Consider the following 14563-nt stretch of genomic DNA (forward strand, 5'->3'; position numbering starts at 1 on the left):
CAACCTGTTGGCGGTGTTAGCCTCCTCCGTCAATCCAAGACTCAGTTCCTGCATCCGTAAATGGGGCGGATACTATTGATGCTCCTCTGGGGTCACTGACGGCTCAGTGGTCACACTGTGGCCTCCTGTGCAGTAGACCCAAGTTCAGTGCTGGCTGTGTGGCCATCACGCCCATAAGTGAACAGGTTTCAGTGGAGCTTCTAGGCTGAGTAGGAAGAAAGGCCTGGCGGATCACACTGGTCTGATTTGATACCCATCTTGGGGGTGGTGCGGGACTATGCCCACGTTTCCTTCTTTTGGGCATGGGGTGGCGGTGCGTCAGGGATGGTTCAACAGCAGCTGAAGACATGACATCCCTCTGTGTTACCAAGATGAGAGATTAGCAGCAGCAAGGCCTGGCCAGGCCTAGGCAGCTCATAGCCTCCTCCTGGAGGAGGATGGGGGGCAGGGGACGAGGGGGCGGCTCAGAGTCCAGTGAATGCTGCCAAGGCCCTGTGGCCTGCATTATCCCATGCAATCCAATCTTCCCACTGCCCATTCCTTCCCCCAGCCAGGGAGATACCTGCCCAAACCTCCCAGGGAACATAACTGGGCAAGATCTAGCCCAAGTTTGCCTCCCTCCCGCCCCCTGCCCACCGCCCCTGGACAAAGGCTGGAGCCCACAGCAGATTTCCCATCATCAGGCTTTTATTACAAAGAAGGTTCCAGAGAGTCCTGGCCAGCCCCTCCAGCCCAGCCCTCCGTGGGCCCCCAGCTGGTGCCTGCAGTGAGGAGGCTACAGGGAGGGGTTGTCAGGGGCTCCGCCAGGCCTGCCCTGCTCTCAGTGCTAGACCTCTCCAGTGTTGTGCTGGGAGCCCCTTGGGACCCCCTTCCCAGGTCCTCGGCACAAGTAGCAGTGTTCACAGTTGGCGCAAGATACGTTCTTTAATATATAAAAGCTTTTTTAAAAAACAAAAACACAAAAAGTGGTGCTATCTTTAGAAACACTTCCAGCAAGTTCAAGTAGCCCAGCTACAGCCTTGATGCCTCTTAACTGCTCTCCCCACGTCAAACCAGGGGCTCCTAGCACCTGCTCCCTCTCCCTTGGCCCCTCCCTCCTCCAGGAGACTCCCAATGCCTTTGTTTCCACCTCCACCTCCAGCCCAGGGGCAACCTTCAGGGCACTGCCCCAGCTACAAACTGCCACTTGAAGACCCAAACTTGGCGTGTCTTGGGATGGTCCTCACTGGGGGAGGGAAGCCGAGACCAACTGGAACAGGTTCCAGGAGCCCTCCCCGCTGCCAGTTTGCATGAGGTAGTGTTTCTAGAGGGTGGTCTTGGCCCCAGCGGCCTGCTCTGCCCTTTGAGCACTGGATTGCCTAAGGGTGGGGCTTTCTCAGTATGTGCCCCCTCCCCCCACGGGAACAAGAGGGCAGAGAGTTGAAGCTGCACCTGGTGGAAGGGCCCTGGCCAGGGACAGCTGTGCCATTCAAGGCCTTCACCCAGAGATTGGGTCTGGGGACAGGCAAGAGGGGAGAGAGGCGCCCAAGACACCTGGCGCAGAGGTCCTCCCATCCCAGGCATATCCTCTCCGTCATGTCCCAGCCTGAGTCGGCCCCAGGAAGTGAAGACGGCCAAGGGCTTGGTGAGTGGAGTGCCTCTCCTGTGTCCAGCTGCCTCTCAGGCCTCACTGTAACACTCGTAGATGTTGTCCTCCATCAACGCCACCACCTGTTCAAACTTGTGCTGCAGCTGCGTCCTCCTTGCTGCCGGGTTCGCCTCCAGGGCTGTCATGATCTGAAGGGAGCCATGGGATCCATCAGCCCCAGCAGCCCCTCCTCCAAGGCCAGGTCCAGGGCTCCCCCACCTGGGCCGTAAGGGCAGACGTGAGGCCTGAGTCCCCACCACAACTGGCCCAGCCCTATCGGGCACAAACGTGTCTCTTCGGTGGGAAGTTCTCCACTTCTCTGAACAAAAGGGACCTCGGCAGGATAAACGTGGGGCAGCTTTGGGCCAGAGGGCTGGCCCCTCACCTGGGGGCACTCACCTGGGGGCGGTACTTCTTGGCGTACTTATAGATGGCTGCCATGGCCACGTTGGTGTTGAACTCGTTCTGGTATTTCTAAGAACAAAGGCGAGGCAGGAGGGGGGAGGGGCCGGTTAACCCAAATGTCACACGGGCACAGCCCCAGCTCAGACCAGCCGGAGGTTCCAAAATACTGCCCACTTCTCACAAGGCCTTCCTCCGGGCTCCTGTTCAGGGACTGGGCCCCACAAGTTGAGCAGGGGAAGGGGACTTGGGCCTTCTCCACTCCACTCCCCAGTCTGCCCCTCATCTCGGAGGGTGCCTGGGAGCCAGCCGGAATGCGCTGCCACCCAGATATGTACTCAGGCCTGCGGTTCCTGTCCCCCTCCCGGTCCCACGTGCCCCTCCCCCCCCCCCCCCCCCCGCTCGGCCCCCTGCAGCGCACCCGAGACTCCTCAGCCAGGTGCGCGTTCATCTCCTGCTCGCTGAGCGGTGTCATGTCGTGGATCTGCTTGTAGTAGCGCTGCACGATCCTCCGGTACTCGGGGATCTCCTTGGCATAGAGGAGCTTGTTGGTCGGGGAGTCCTAAGCAGACAGGCATGAGGGAGTCACACACAGTGCAGGCCCATCGCCTCCACCTGGACCAGCCCCCACCCTACCTACAGCCACACATGAATTGCTCTGGTGGGATCCTGAGGCCTGAGTGTCCCCAGGGAGTGTCCCGGCACTTTCCAGTCACATCCCTTCCCTTGCTCCGAATCCTCTCCTCCTCTGGGTACCTGGCTCCTGGCCTCCCTGGTACAGGCAGCTTAGCTTACACCCTTGCTCAGGGTTACGGGTCTCAGTGGCTAAGACTTTCCAGATGCTAGCTCCATGGAAACCTTTCCCACCACATGTTCCCAACGCACATAAAGCCCAATGTGCCAAGGCTCTTGGTTACCGTGGGCACCGGGATGGGAAGTGAGCAGAGGCGGTATTCTCTGTCTCTGGCAGGTTTGCCATGCATACCTTAAACCCCACCCCCCACCCCCATGCCCCAGTTTCTGAGTGTCAGGTCTCCTTGCTGCTGTTGAATTTCTCTGTCCCCACCAACTCATAGCGACCTCGTACACAGTGGAACAAGACACTGCCCAGTCCCACGCCATTGCTCAGACCAACTGCAGCTGGAACTACCGCGATCCCGGGTCTGTCTGAATCTGGGAGCTCCCCTGGGGCCTGTTCAGTATCACGGTAGCACACAAGCTTCCGCTGACAGACAGGAGGCGGCTGCATGTGAGGGGCACCGGGTGGGAACTGTACCCACATCTCTTGCAGACACCAAACCCAAGTAGGCTCATCTTTCTCCTGCAGAGCAGCCTGGTGGGTGTGAATTACTGGCCAGCAGGACCCCCGGGGGAGGTGAGCATTCTCTCTCTGCACTAGATCTACATAGCCAACCTCTACATACCGCCCTCAGGTCTACATAGTCAACCTCATTCACTCCTAACACCCTCAGCAGCCAGTGCCCCCTACTCCCTGCCCAGGGCTCCCTGCCTCCACCTCTGAATCTGTCTATGCAGTTCCCTCTTGCCCACCCACTAAAGCCAGCCAGATCCCCACCCCTCACGCAGTGCCTCAAGAAGATCAGCACCTGAGCCATCACCTACTTCCCACCTCAGCCCGCCTTTCACTCAGTGCCCTACCCGGATGGCTCTTGACCACCTGGGGTGTCTCTGGGGCCTGATCATGCCCACTTCCCTTGTGCACCCTGGCTGCCCAGGCCGGCTCTGTGGCTGCTGGGCCTGGAAGTTCGCAGCTGGTGCAGTGCACACCTGAGGCAGGTGACACAGGTCTTCAGCAATTCAGATTCCAGCGACCAGATCCTGGTGTCTTCTCACCTCTGGGCTGACCCTGTACACCCCACGTCCCCCACAACTGGGGATGCCCAGGGCTCTCCCTGTCCAGGCACAGCCCACCTTGCCCAGCTGCAGGTCCGAGACGGAGCAGGCATCGATGAAGGCCTGAGCGATGACTGAGAGGCAGGCATCGATGTGGTCTGTCTTGTCAATGTCAAAGACGAACTGGGGGTTCTTCAGGATATTCACCCAGAAGCGGAGAGGAAGGCTGTGAAGGGGAATCAGAGCAGTGTGAGTCACAGTGGGACCAGGACAGACAGGGCTGCTGGGCCCCAGAGGGCAGGTGAAGCATGGAACCTCAGTGGTTTATCCACAAATGGCCTTTGATGATGGTGCCCAGGTGGAGGAGGGGCTGGGGACAGGCTTCTTGCATGGAGCAGGGCGGGGGCCGAGGGGCTTTACTGGGCTGTGGGGGCCAAGCCCCTCCAGCACTGCAGCCCCCCTCAGAGCTCCCGCGCCTCGCAAGAAAGAGCCTCAAGCCAGGCCCTGGTTCTCATTAGCAGCACCCCCACCGCTTGTTGGGGCGGCTGCCTCCAGCCCGCCTCCAGCCCTCACAGGCTCAGGCACAGGCACGGCAGGAAGTCCGGCATTAGCGGTGTGGCCAGCCGGGCTGAGGGAGGGTGCAGCCTTGGGCCTTTGCTCGGTCCTCAAAGGACAGAGTGGTGGGGGCCCTCCGCGCACCCGGGGCCACCCAGTGACTTGGCAGCCAGACGTGTGTAGGCCCGAGAGCTCCGAGAAGGCCCTGCAGCAGCACAGAAACTGCTGGGCCTATAGGGGTGTTTCCCGAGGTCAGACTCAGGCGCCCACCCTTCTTGGTGGGGTTGATGAACCCCCCAAAAGCTAAGAGCTGCCTTAGAGGAAGGTGAAGAAGTGGGCGTAGGAGCCGGCTCTGACTGTGACTCTGCTACCACAAGGCCCATGGGAACTGGGGCAGGTGCTGCTCCGTGAGCCTCAGTGTGCTCGCCTGTGAAATGGAGCTGGCTGTGGCCACCCACGAGGGGGTAGGGAACATAAGGCTGAGGCAAACACTGAGCACTGGGAACTTTCCTAATTCTTACTTGTCGCGCCTTGGTTGTGCAGCTGGGGGAGTGAAGCCTGGGGTATTAAGTCTGGGGGAAGGGCTACTATGTGCAGGTGGGCTGAGAGCTGTGGCTCTGGCACCTGTTGGTCTTCCAGATGTGCAACGTGTCTGGGTCCGAGATGCCCCTCTTCTCAGCCTGCTCCTCCAGGAAGTCAAAGAAGTACTTGACGGCCAGTGGAGGCTTGTCCTCTCGGATGCTCAGAATGGCCTTGAACAGGTCGTCCAGGAACTTCTGCAGTGTACCCTACAGGGGGAGATGATGTCAGCCCTGGCTGTTCGTGGGCACCTGCAGCGGTTCCTGGGAGCCCTTGGCACTTGGATGGGGAATGGAGAAGCTCTGTGCCATTGGGCCAGTCATGGGGCCACATTGGCCACAGTTTTTTCATCTGTGGAGAGGATTTGTGAAGCCCACCTCGCAGGGGTGTTGAGAGGACTCAAGACACAGGGGATGGAGCTGGGATGTGATCCTGGGGTGCTGCCAGTTCTGGCCTCTTAGTTGAGGGACCCTGGGGTATCACTGCATGCTACGGGGCCTCAACTCCCTCTGTTAAAGGCGAGTACGGCTATCTCTCTTGTATCTCTTACTGCTTCGAGCAAGTTGGAAACAGGCCCCTCCAGGCAGGACCCCAAACTCTCAGCATCTTGCCAGGAGTCCACTGGGCCCCATGGACGTGCCAGGAAGGACCCATGCCCCCTACAAGCATGGGCACATAGTTGACCTGGTCAAGCCCCTCCCCGGGACCCCTCCCCTCCCCACAGAGTCCAAGGACGGGACACGGGGTGGGACCCACCTTGGTGGACAGCAGGCGGGTCAGGTAGATCTCGGGCAGCACCTTCTTGCGGTGGCTCTGGCGGTTTGACTTCCTGGGCTCAGCCAGCTCGTCCGTAGGCAGCACCTGGAGCCGAGCAGTGCTCAGTCCCGGGCTGTCCCGTGGCCCTGGCTCTGCTAGGTGGGGTGGGGCACCCTCTGACTCCGGCCCCAGCCCTGTCTCTACCCAGGTTCTTCTAGGCCTGGGAGTACTTGTCTCAGAGGCCCGGGGTGGCAGGAGACCGGCCTCACCCAGGGAGAGGGGCTGGCTTGCTGGGGCCATGGCCAGGCACTCACCAAATGGAAATACTTCTCTGTGTCCAAGTCTTTCACTGCAAGAGGAAACACACGCACGATAAATAAACAAGCGAGCAGGGGGAGAGGCCCACTCAGAGTGGGGAGAACAGAAGTGGAGAGAAACCGAGAACGGTGCGGAGACTGATGGAGACAGATGGTGGAACAGAGATGGGGGGGGGGTGGCATTCAGAAAGACACAGAGCAAGGATGAGATGAAGGATGAGCTGGATGACACAGGCGAGAGATGATGAGTCCACCTCAGCCACCAACCCCACCTCGGACCCCAGTACAACGGTTCCTGCCGACCCTGGAAAGACCCTGCTCCCATGCTCAGGAGGGTGCTATGAGACCCAGCGTACCCGCCCCTGCCCCCCAGCTCCCAAGCCAGACAGCTAGGCCTGCAGCACATAAGGGCGGGGCCGACAGGCCAGTCCAGACCCTCCGAACCACATCCCACCCTCTAGGGCCTCCCTCTGACTGCCCACAGGAAACCAGCTTATGAAGGTCTGGCAGCAGGCCCTGTCCAAACAATACTGGGTCAGAAGGGGGCTGGCCCAGCACTACCCCCACCAAGGAGGCCACAGCCACAGCCCAGCCCTGCCCTCTTGGAGCCTGCTTCCATACTGTCCCCTGGCCCTGCCCAGACAACCTCTCTGGGCCCACCCATGCTACCTCGGCCCAGGGTGTTGTCCTTCTTGTCTGTGAGACTCATGGCCAGGGAGGCTCCTTCAGGAATCTGACAAAAGGGGAGAGGCCAGCGCTCAGAGGTTGCGCAGGGGAGTGGGGAGCATGGAGCGGGCTGGGGCTCACCTTGTAGTGGGCCAGTGTATTGAGCTTCTTGCGGCCGTCCTCCACCACGGAAGTATCGTCCAGGTCTCGCAGGACATAGCTCTGTGTGCTGGAGGCAAACCACTCTGGGGGTAAGCAAAGGTGGGGTGTCAGGACCAGAACAGGGCCAAGGGCCTCCGGGAGAAGCTTGCTGTCTCTGTGGTGTGGATGCTGGGACAAGCCCATCTCTCTGTGAGCCCCTCTGGCGCATCTGTCAAATGGGGAGGAGGAGAAAGAGCCAGGGGAACCCAGCAGGAGCTCTGGAAACGGCCTCACCCTCTGGGCCATGAATGGGATTGTCGCTGAAGAAATGGGGTCTCGCGTTGTAAACTTGCTCCTACATCTACCTCCCAGCTCGACCCACTGTCCTTGGGGGAGGGCCCAAGTGCCCAGGTAGCCCAGCATCTGACCATCTCATCGCCCACCCCACCATAGCCCCAGCGGGTGGCCTGCCATGCAGTGCTCTGGAGGGCAGTCCCTGCTTAGCCTGCAGCCACCGGCAGAGTCCCTGGGCCAAAGCCAAACACGTTTTCACAGAGTCGCTTCTGCCGCATAGCAACCTGGTAGGGTAGGGCAGAACGGCCCCGCAGAGCTTCTGAGGCTGCAGGTCTTTACAGGAGCAGACTGCCACGTCTTTATCCCCCAGAGCGGCTGGTGGATTTGAACCGCCGACCTTTCATCTAGCAGCTGAGCAATGTAACCACTGTGCAGAGCTCAGAAAAGGCTGTGATCATGGGAGCCCGGATGGTCTCAGTGGCGTGGTCTCAAAATACCGTGCCCCTCCCCACCCCCAAAGCTTCCTTCAGACCCAGTCCTTTCTCCTTTGGGAAGCCTTTCGTGAACATGGTGTGCCAAGCATCACCGTGTGCTCAAACGGTGCCCTAGCTGTCTCCCCGCCAGAATATGAGCTCCTTGCCCATGGGGACCTCGCCCAGCACCACTGGGGATGCACTAGCTCTGGCGGCCCCGCTCACCGAGGTCCACGTCCTCGGCGCGCGGCCACTGGGAATAGGGCACGTTCTTGCAGAAGGCCTCCAGAATCTTCTCCTTCACCTGCGTCAGTGTGTCTGTGTCCATGGCCCGCACGCTCAGCGAGTCCATGCCGCAGCCCTGGAAGGACACGTTCAGGTTCTGTGGAAAGAAGCGGGCCAAGATCAGTGAATGCCCCAACTACCCACCTGGCCTGCGCAGAATCTGTGCAGGATGGCGGGCCGAGCGGGGCGGGGCCGAGCGGGGCGGGGCCGAGCGGGGCAGGGCTCACCCGGGGCTTGGCCTCTATGTTCTCCCGGAGCAGCCACTCCTCGTTGAGCGTGTAGCGGGCCTTGCCTGTGATGGCATCGATGGAGCCCTTGTTGATCTGCTGCTTGATGGCGCAGAGCAGCAGGAAGAATGGCTCCCCCACGGTCTCCTGGGGTGGGACACACATGGTCTCCTGTCAAGGGACACACGCGGCCCAGCCCCTGTCCCCTCCTCCCCGGCCCAGATACCAGCCCCCAAGTATGTGGAGGTGCTAGCCCCAGGACGACCTTGGCTGGCTTCTTCTGGCTGACCTCTCCCTCTCTCTGGCTGCCTGTTGATCTGCCTGCCCTCTTTTGGGCTCTGTGCCAACACTGCCACTCACTCCCTGCTGGTCTCCCTGGAGCCCAAGCTTATGCCTATTAAACACCCCCTGTGGTGAGAGGTATCTTTGCGTAGTCACCTGACAACCCTTCTTGAGGTCGGCCACCGGCCTCATTGTGTGGACAGCAGTGTGGAGGCTCAGAGAGGCCAAGCAACCTGCCCAGGGTCACCCCGCTGGACTGGACCCGGGGCCAGCTGGGTCCCTAGCCTGTGGCTCTTTCTGTTATGTTGGTACCCCTCAGCATGGGGTTCAGTGGAATCTACGTGGCCTCACATGACCCAGCTCACAGTCTGGCCAGGGCCTTGAGTGCCCAGCTCTAACCAATCTCCCCATTTGGTACAGAAGTATGTGTCAGGCAGAGGGCTCTGCGGCAATCTGTAGCCTTGAGCTGAGTCCATGGTCATTGTGATGGCAAGTGACCAGGTGTTCCATTTTGGTTGATATTTAAGTAAAACCAGTGAGCTAGCTGATTTAAAGGAAACATTTAGTATATAATCATATTGGGCCAATTTGGCAACGAACGAGAGAGGCAGCATGCCAGCCCCTGTTCCTGATCCAACCCTCCCAGCGAGGGGGGCAGAGGGAGCCATTAATGCCCCATTATCTGGAGGAAGGCGCAGAGGCTCTGAGCAGGGAAGGCTTGGCTAGGGCCAGGTGACGAGGAAGCTAGGAGATGAGCCTAGCCCGTGCCCTGGAGTCCCTGCCTCCGGCTGGTCCTCCTGGATGGCCCAGCATGAGGCTCCCTGGAGCCCAGTGCCCCCTCCCCATCATGCTTTCCCCAGGCCCAGGCTTTCTGCTTCCCCCAGGAGGCTACCCCAGGTGCCAGGACTCTCTGAGCCCCAAGCCTCGGGCAGAGAAGGAACCCAAGACCAGGAGAGAGCAGCATCACATGGCTGGTTTGTATCAAGTATGGGTCTTAGCTTAGGATGGCGGCCACCCTGGCCCTGGGCTCTACCCAGGCCTCTGTCTTTCTCCCAGACAAGTCCCTGGCTGGTGCCACAGCAGGGTAGCTGGATAATGGGACAGGACCAGGGCCTGGGTAGCTTCTGTTCTGCAGAAGGCAGACAGCTCCCAGTCTGGTTTCACACACAACCATCAGTACTTCCAACCCCTTCAGGTCCTTCATAAACATTCCTAGCCTGACATCCTTGCCCATGCTGTGATTGGTGCCTGTCTGGACACCCACCCTTTCTACACCTTCACCTGGCTCATTCCTATGAACACTTCAGTCTCAGCTCAGGCTGCCTACTCAAGGAACCCCCTTGAGCCTGCCCCCCAGCAAGAGCCCTGAGACCTGTTCACCCCTAGGCAGGTCACTGTGCTTCTCGAGGGTCAGGACCCCCCTGCGTTGTTCCACGGTCTGTGTTCCACATCCCTTAAGGCTAGAGGGTCCCAAGAATCCGAGTGGAGGTCTCATTTAGCTCCAAAACCCAGAGCAGTGGCCTGAAGCCAAAGCAGACACGGTTTGGTGACTGACTACATGGCCTGCAGGGACAAGTACCCCCCCTAGTACCATCTCTGCTCTGCCCCATCGTGATGGACAGGGCCCCTCTCTGAGCCTCACTCTCCTTCCATTTGCACGGTGGGTAGGGCGATCCCTCCCGGTAGGGTGGAGGGCAAGCGCAAGCTGGACCCCGGCAGCTCACCCGCAGGCAGCTGTACATGCAGATGGACATCCAGTTGGTGAGCATCTTCTCCACCACGGACTCGGTGCGCCGCAGCATCAGCTTGGGGTTCTTGGCGGCCGAGGCGTCGATGAGGTCCACCAGCAGCTCCTTCATGATGCTGGTGTAGTACTCCAGTTTGCCGTGCAGTGCCACTGTCAGCAGGGAGGCCAGGCTGCACCTGCAGGGGCCGCACCACCTCAGCACCACCTAGCTCCCTCAGAGACGGGGGCCCCCCGCATAGCAAGGGAATGGGGGTGATGGTGCAGGCAGCGCCTGGCCACTGGGCCACCATCCTAACTCCCATAGAACAGCTACATTTTGAGGACACAGGCTCAGGAAGAAGATCCGAGGGTCTCAGGAGTCACACCATCCCACCAAGACCCAGGGCGGGGCGCTGGGGGTTGGGGTGTGGGGGAAGGTCCCAGCTGCCACAGAGGACACGGTGTTTTACAAACAACTGACATAGCTGTTTGTGACCTGGCAGTGGGAGGTGGTCTGCCTGGCAAACCCAGGGACCGGGAATGGCCCCTGCCCCACCCCTAGTGTCTCTTGGCCAGGCCAGAGCAGACCTGTCCCGCACGGCGAAGTCCTTCTGCTGCTCGAGCGCGTGGACAAAGACGATGAGGAAGTGCTTGTTGTTGAGCAGCGAGGAGAACAGGCTGATCCCCTCCTCCATGTTGGGGCGGCAGCTCTCCGGGATCTGCAGAGTTGGGGAGTGGGGTCTCCTATGGGGTCCACTGTGATACCCTAAATGCTTCCTTGGGTGTTTCCTGGGATGGGTGACTTTCACCATGACTGAGAAGACTGATTCCTTTGAGCTGAAATGTGGGGCCCAGGGAGGGGCAAGGCTGCCTGGAGGTGGCACGGAATGGCAGTGTGCAGGACTACTGTCTTACCCTCCACGCTCTACGCAGCAGCGAGCTCAGCATGTTCAGGGGGCCCAATCCTCCCTCATCCCTACGTGGCCTGGAGGTCAGCACTTGTGATGTGCTTGAATGCCTCCTGGAATGGAGGACTCACTACCTTACCTCTGAGCAAAGTAAGGGGTGTGAGGGGATGCTCACCTTCCACTCTCCGAGCAGTGGGTGGGTTTCCTGCACCGGGGAGCCGCCCTGGGAGTTGAGGGTCTGGGAAGGCAGCACGTAACGCTCTTCATAAAGGGAGGAGCACTGTAGAGGCGAGACCGCCAGCACCTCAGTGAGGTAGAGACTTACCTCCCTCTGACAGGCAAGAGTTGCTCAATAAACACACAGGGAGATTGGGTAGGACGACCCGGCAGGGTGAGGTGTCCCAGAGGGCTTCTGGGAGGGAGTCCCAGGCAGAGGAACCTATGAGCCAAGGCATAGCAATGCAAGATGCACTGGACTTAGAAAGAAGCAAACTAGCTCCTTGTGGAATGGGGTACACTGAGGCAGAGAGGCTAGCAGTGACCTCACACACAGGGCCACACGTGGGTGCCTGGGATTCATCCTGAGGGCCGAAAGAGCCCCCAGGGAGTTTTGTGAAAAGCGACTAGGACAGTCATGGCTCACTTGGCAGTTATGCAGGAATGGTGTGCGCTGGCTGGGCAGTGTCCAGATAGATCAAGGGACAGACTAACGGGCAAGAAGAGTGGGAGGGCCCCTGGACTCCCTGCTCTCGCTTGGAGGAGGGGTGAGGTGGGCCCAGCACCCCAGGACATGTGATCAGGTGAGTGGCCACTGTGAATGGGGGAGGGACTAGGCCACCCCCTGGAAAGGCTACGGTGGGTAGCTCAGGCTGCAGTGGGTGGACGTGCAAGTTTTGCACCGCTCAAGAGGGCCCAAGCCGCCCACTGCACAAAGGTGCCCTCTAGGTGGGCCCAGGCCAGAGCAGTGGCAGGGCTGACCTTGGGGAAGAAGGTGCGGGTCACAAAGTACTTGTACTCCAGAAAGGGGATGCCCTGGCTGCGGTTCAGCTCCTTGGTCAGGTCGGTCATGTCCGTCTGCAGCTCGGCAAAGCCTGGTGGGCAGGTGGGCGGCTGTGAGTGGGCCACATGCTCATTCTTCAGGTGAGAGGGCCGTGGCCCCTACTCCCCACCTGCTACCTTTGCGGATCTCCTCGCGGATCTGAGACTCCATCTCCTCCATCTGCAGCAGCGTCTTCTGCCAGTAGCGCTCAGCTCGGCGGCTCTTAGTGCAGAAGACGAACAGGGCTACAGGAGGCAGGGAGATAGGTCAGGCCCGGACACCCTTTGGAAAGCAAGTATTTGCCCAGATCGGGGTAGACAGGTCCTGCCCACTGGCCTTGGCTCCCCACCCTCTCCTCAGGGCAAGGAGCGCCCTGGTACCCTCACTCTTCAACTACTCCCTCCCCTGTGGGCTAAAAACTCCAAGAGCAGAACAGGGGCTGGAAAGGCCTTGTTGAAGAACTAATACAGAGTAATACTGGACTTCCCGTTCCTATAATGCACATGTGTGTGAGAATATGGAATTAGTGATTTTCCCTGGTTGAAGGAAACAGAATGTGCAGGGTGTGTGTGTGTGTGTGTGTGTGTGTGTGTGTGTGTGTGTGTGTGAGAGAGAGAGAGAGAGAGAGAGAGAGAGAGAGAGAGAGAGAGAGAGAGAGAGAGAATATGAATTTGGATTCCCTGAGTGAATATTCAGGGTACTGATGCTCAGAAAATAAAAATCAAACTCACTGCCATCAAGTCGATGCTGACTCACAGTGACCCTAACAGGACAGGGCATAGCTGCTCTATGAGTTTCCAAGACTGTAATTCTTACAGGAGTAGAAAGCCCCATCTGTCCCCCTTGGAGCAGCTGGTGATTTCGAACTACTGACCTTGCAGTTAGCAGCCCAATGCATCTTCATTGTGCGACCAGGGATCCTTGGGTACTGATGTTAGGTAATCTTTTTCCCTCATAGCTTCTTCCCTGTCCTTATCCTCAACTTTTTTATTAACGTGAAAAATGCTACTTTTTAGCTCGATTGAACTACATTTCACACACCACATAATCCATCCACTTAAGGTACAACACAACGGTTGTTAGTATCGTCACAGCGCCGGGCACCCATCACCATGATCTAACATTTACCCAAAAAGGAGTGGCAGAGCCATTATTGGCCACTCCGTCCTTCCCCGGCCCCTAGCAACCACTGTCTCTGGGATGGCTGATTCTGGACAGCCAGATCGACAGGACCACCCAATCTGGGTCTTCTTTCCCTCAGCATCGTTTCTAGGGGCATTCATGCCGTGACATTAGTGGGAGGGGTAGTTGAAAAGATTCTGGAAACAAGGAGTGAAGAGAGAATGTTGAAGCCCCCGGCCCCACCACCCCACCTGGGCCAGTGCTTCACTCCCTCTCTTGCCGAGCAACGCTCGACTGGGTGTCCCTGCCACCTTTGGTTTATCCCCTCCCCCGTGGACAGATGCCCGGGCTGCTGTAAGTGAGCGGTACCGTGTGGACAGTGCGCCCATGTCTGTGTGTGAATGTCTCTTTGTTTCTCCTGGGTACAGACCTGGGAGTGGAAAGGCTGGGTCACATGGCAACTATGTTTCCCATGTGGGGACGTAACCGACTGTTTTCCACTGTGCATGATGGCCCCTTTCCCTCCACTGCGTTGAATACAGTACTTTAATCACCAGGTGATAGTCCACCAGCACCTACTCTTTATAGCCCTTCTTAGCTACCTTCATGGCTCCCGTACTGATGAGAGAACAAGGCTCTAAATTCCTCTGCCAGTGGCACTCAGGGCCCACAGCCTGGACCGAGGGTGCTGCCCCATCCAACAGCAACCGTCTCCCACCTGTTGGTGCTATAGCCCGGCACACCCTCCTGCTGCCCTGTGTGCAGGGCTGGTTTCCACTGCCAAACCTTGCCTCAGCTATCTCCACCCACTAGCCTGGCCTCAGAGGGTGGGGAGAGGGGCAGGGAGGGTCTATCCTTGTGAGAAAGAGTCCTGGGCTTGGGCCCCTTACCGACCACAGAGAGCAGCAGCAGGACACTGCAGATGACAATGGACACGGTGATGGCAGTCTCACTGCCCCCCAGCTGCAGGGTGGCGATGGTCTGCTGGAAGTTCCCCACCTGGATCTGCAGAGCAGGGCAGAGAGACCGGTGTGGCCCTGGGCAGGTCACCTAACCTCTGGGAGCCTGAGATGCAGCACCTACAGCCCGCCTCCAGGGAATGACACAGTGAGGGTTCAACTAGGGGGTGCTCTGCAGTCCCTTTGGGCCAGCTCTGGAGCAGAGTCAAGACTCAAGCCAGGGCTGGGATGGTCATTACAGTCTGGGGGAAGCATTGGAAGGGGTCGGAGGCAGGGACATTCCTGGAGCCCAGCCACAGTCACCAAGTATCTGCAGGGCAGTCCTAGGGCTGGGGGAGACAGTAAGCCCAT

The 14563-nt window shown here is 59.1% G+C and overlaps 1 protein-coding gene across 1 annotated transcript in view; it reads right to left on the reverse strand.

The window, feature by feature from the left end:
• Positions 1 to 664: 664 nt before the first annotated feature.
• Positions 665 to 14563, reverse strand: part of PLXND1 (plexin D1) — a 57199-nt gene continuing 43300 nt past the window's right edge. The window contains exons 20-36 of the mRNA XM_075550063.1: positions 14144 to 14258; positions 12269 to 12376; positions 12071 to 12183; positions 11268 to 11372; positions 10773 to 10903; positions 10183 to 10381; positions 8177 to 8323; positions 7890 to 8046; positions 6898 to 7001; positions 6760 to 6823; positions 6088 to 6122; positions 5774 to 5878; positions 5063 to 5226; positions 3962 to 4109; positions 2451 to 2591; positions 2027 to 2101; positions 665 to 1776 (exon numbers count right to left, since the gene is read on the reverse strand). Of these exons, the coding sequence (XP_075406178.1) occupies positions 1660 to 1776; positions 2027 to 2101; positions 2451 to 2591; positions 3962 to 4109; positions 5063 to 5226; positions 5774 to 5878; positions 6088 to 6122; positions 6760 to 6823; positions 6898 to 7001; positions 7890 to 8046; positions 8177 to 8323; positions 10183 to 10381; positions 10773 to 10903; positions 11268 to 11372; positions 12071 to 12183; positions 12269 to 12376; positions 14144 to 14258 (2028 nt within the window). The 3' untranslated portion in view covers positions 665 to 1659. The remainder of the gene's footprint in view (positions 1777 to 2026; positions 2102 to 2450; positions 2592 to 3961; positions 4110 to 5062; positions 5227 to 5773; positions 5879 to 6087; positions 6123 to 6759; positions 6824 to 6897; positions 7002 to 7889; positions 8047 to 8176; positions 8324 to 10182; positions 10382 to 10772; positions 10904 to 11267; positions 11373 to 12070; positions 12184 to 12268; positions 12377 to 14143; positions 14259 to 14563) is intronic.

The sequence above is a fragment of the Tenrec ecaudatus genome, chromosome 5 (genome assembly GCF_050624435.1).
Source record: "Tenrec ecaudatus isolate mTenEca1 chromosome 5, mTenEca1.hap1, whole genome shotgun sequence".
NCBI classification, from domain to species: Eukaryota; Metazoa; Chordata; class Mammalia; order Afrosoricida; family Tenrecidae; genus Tenrec; species Tenrec ecaudatus.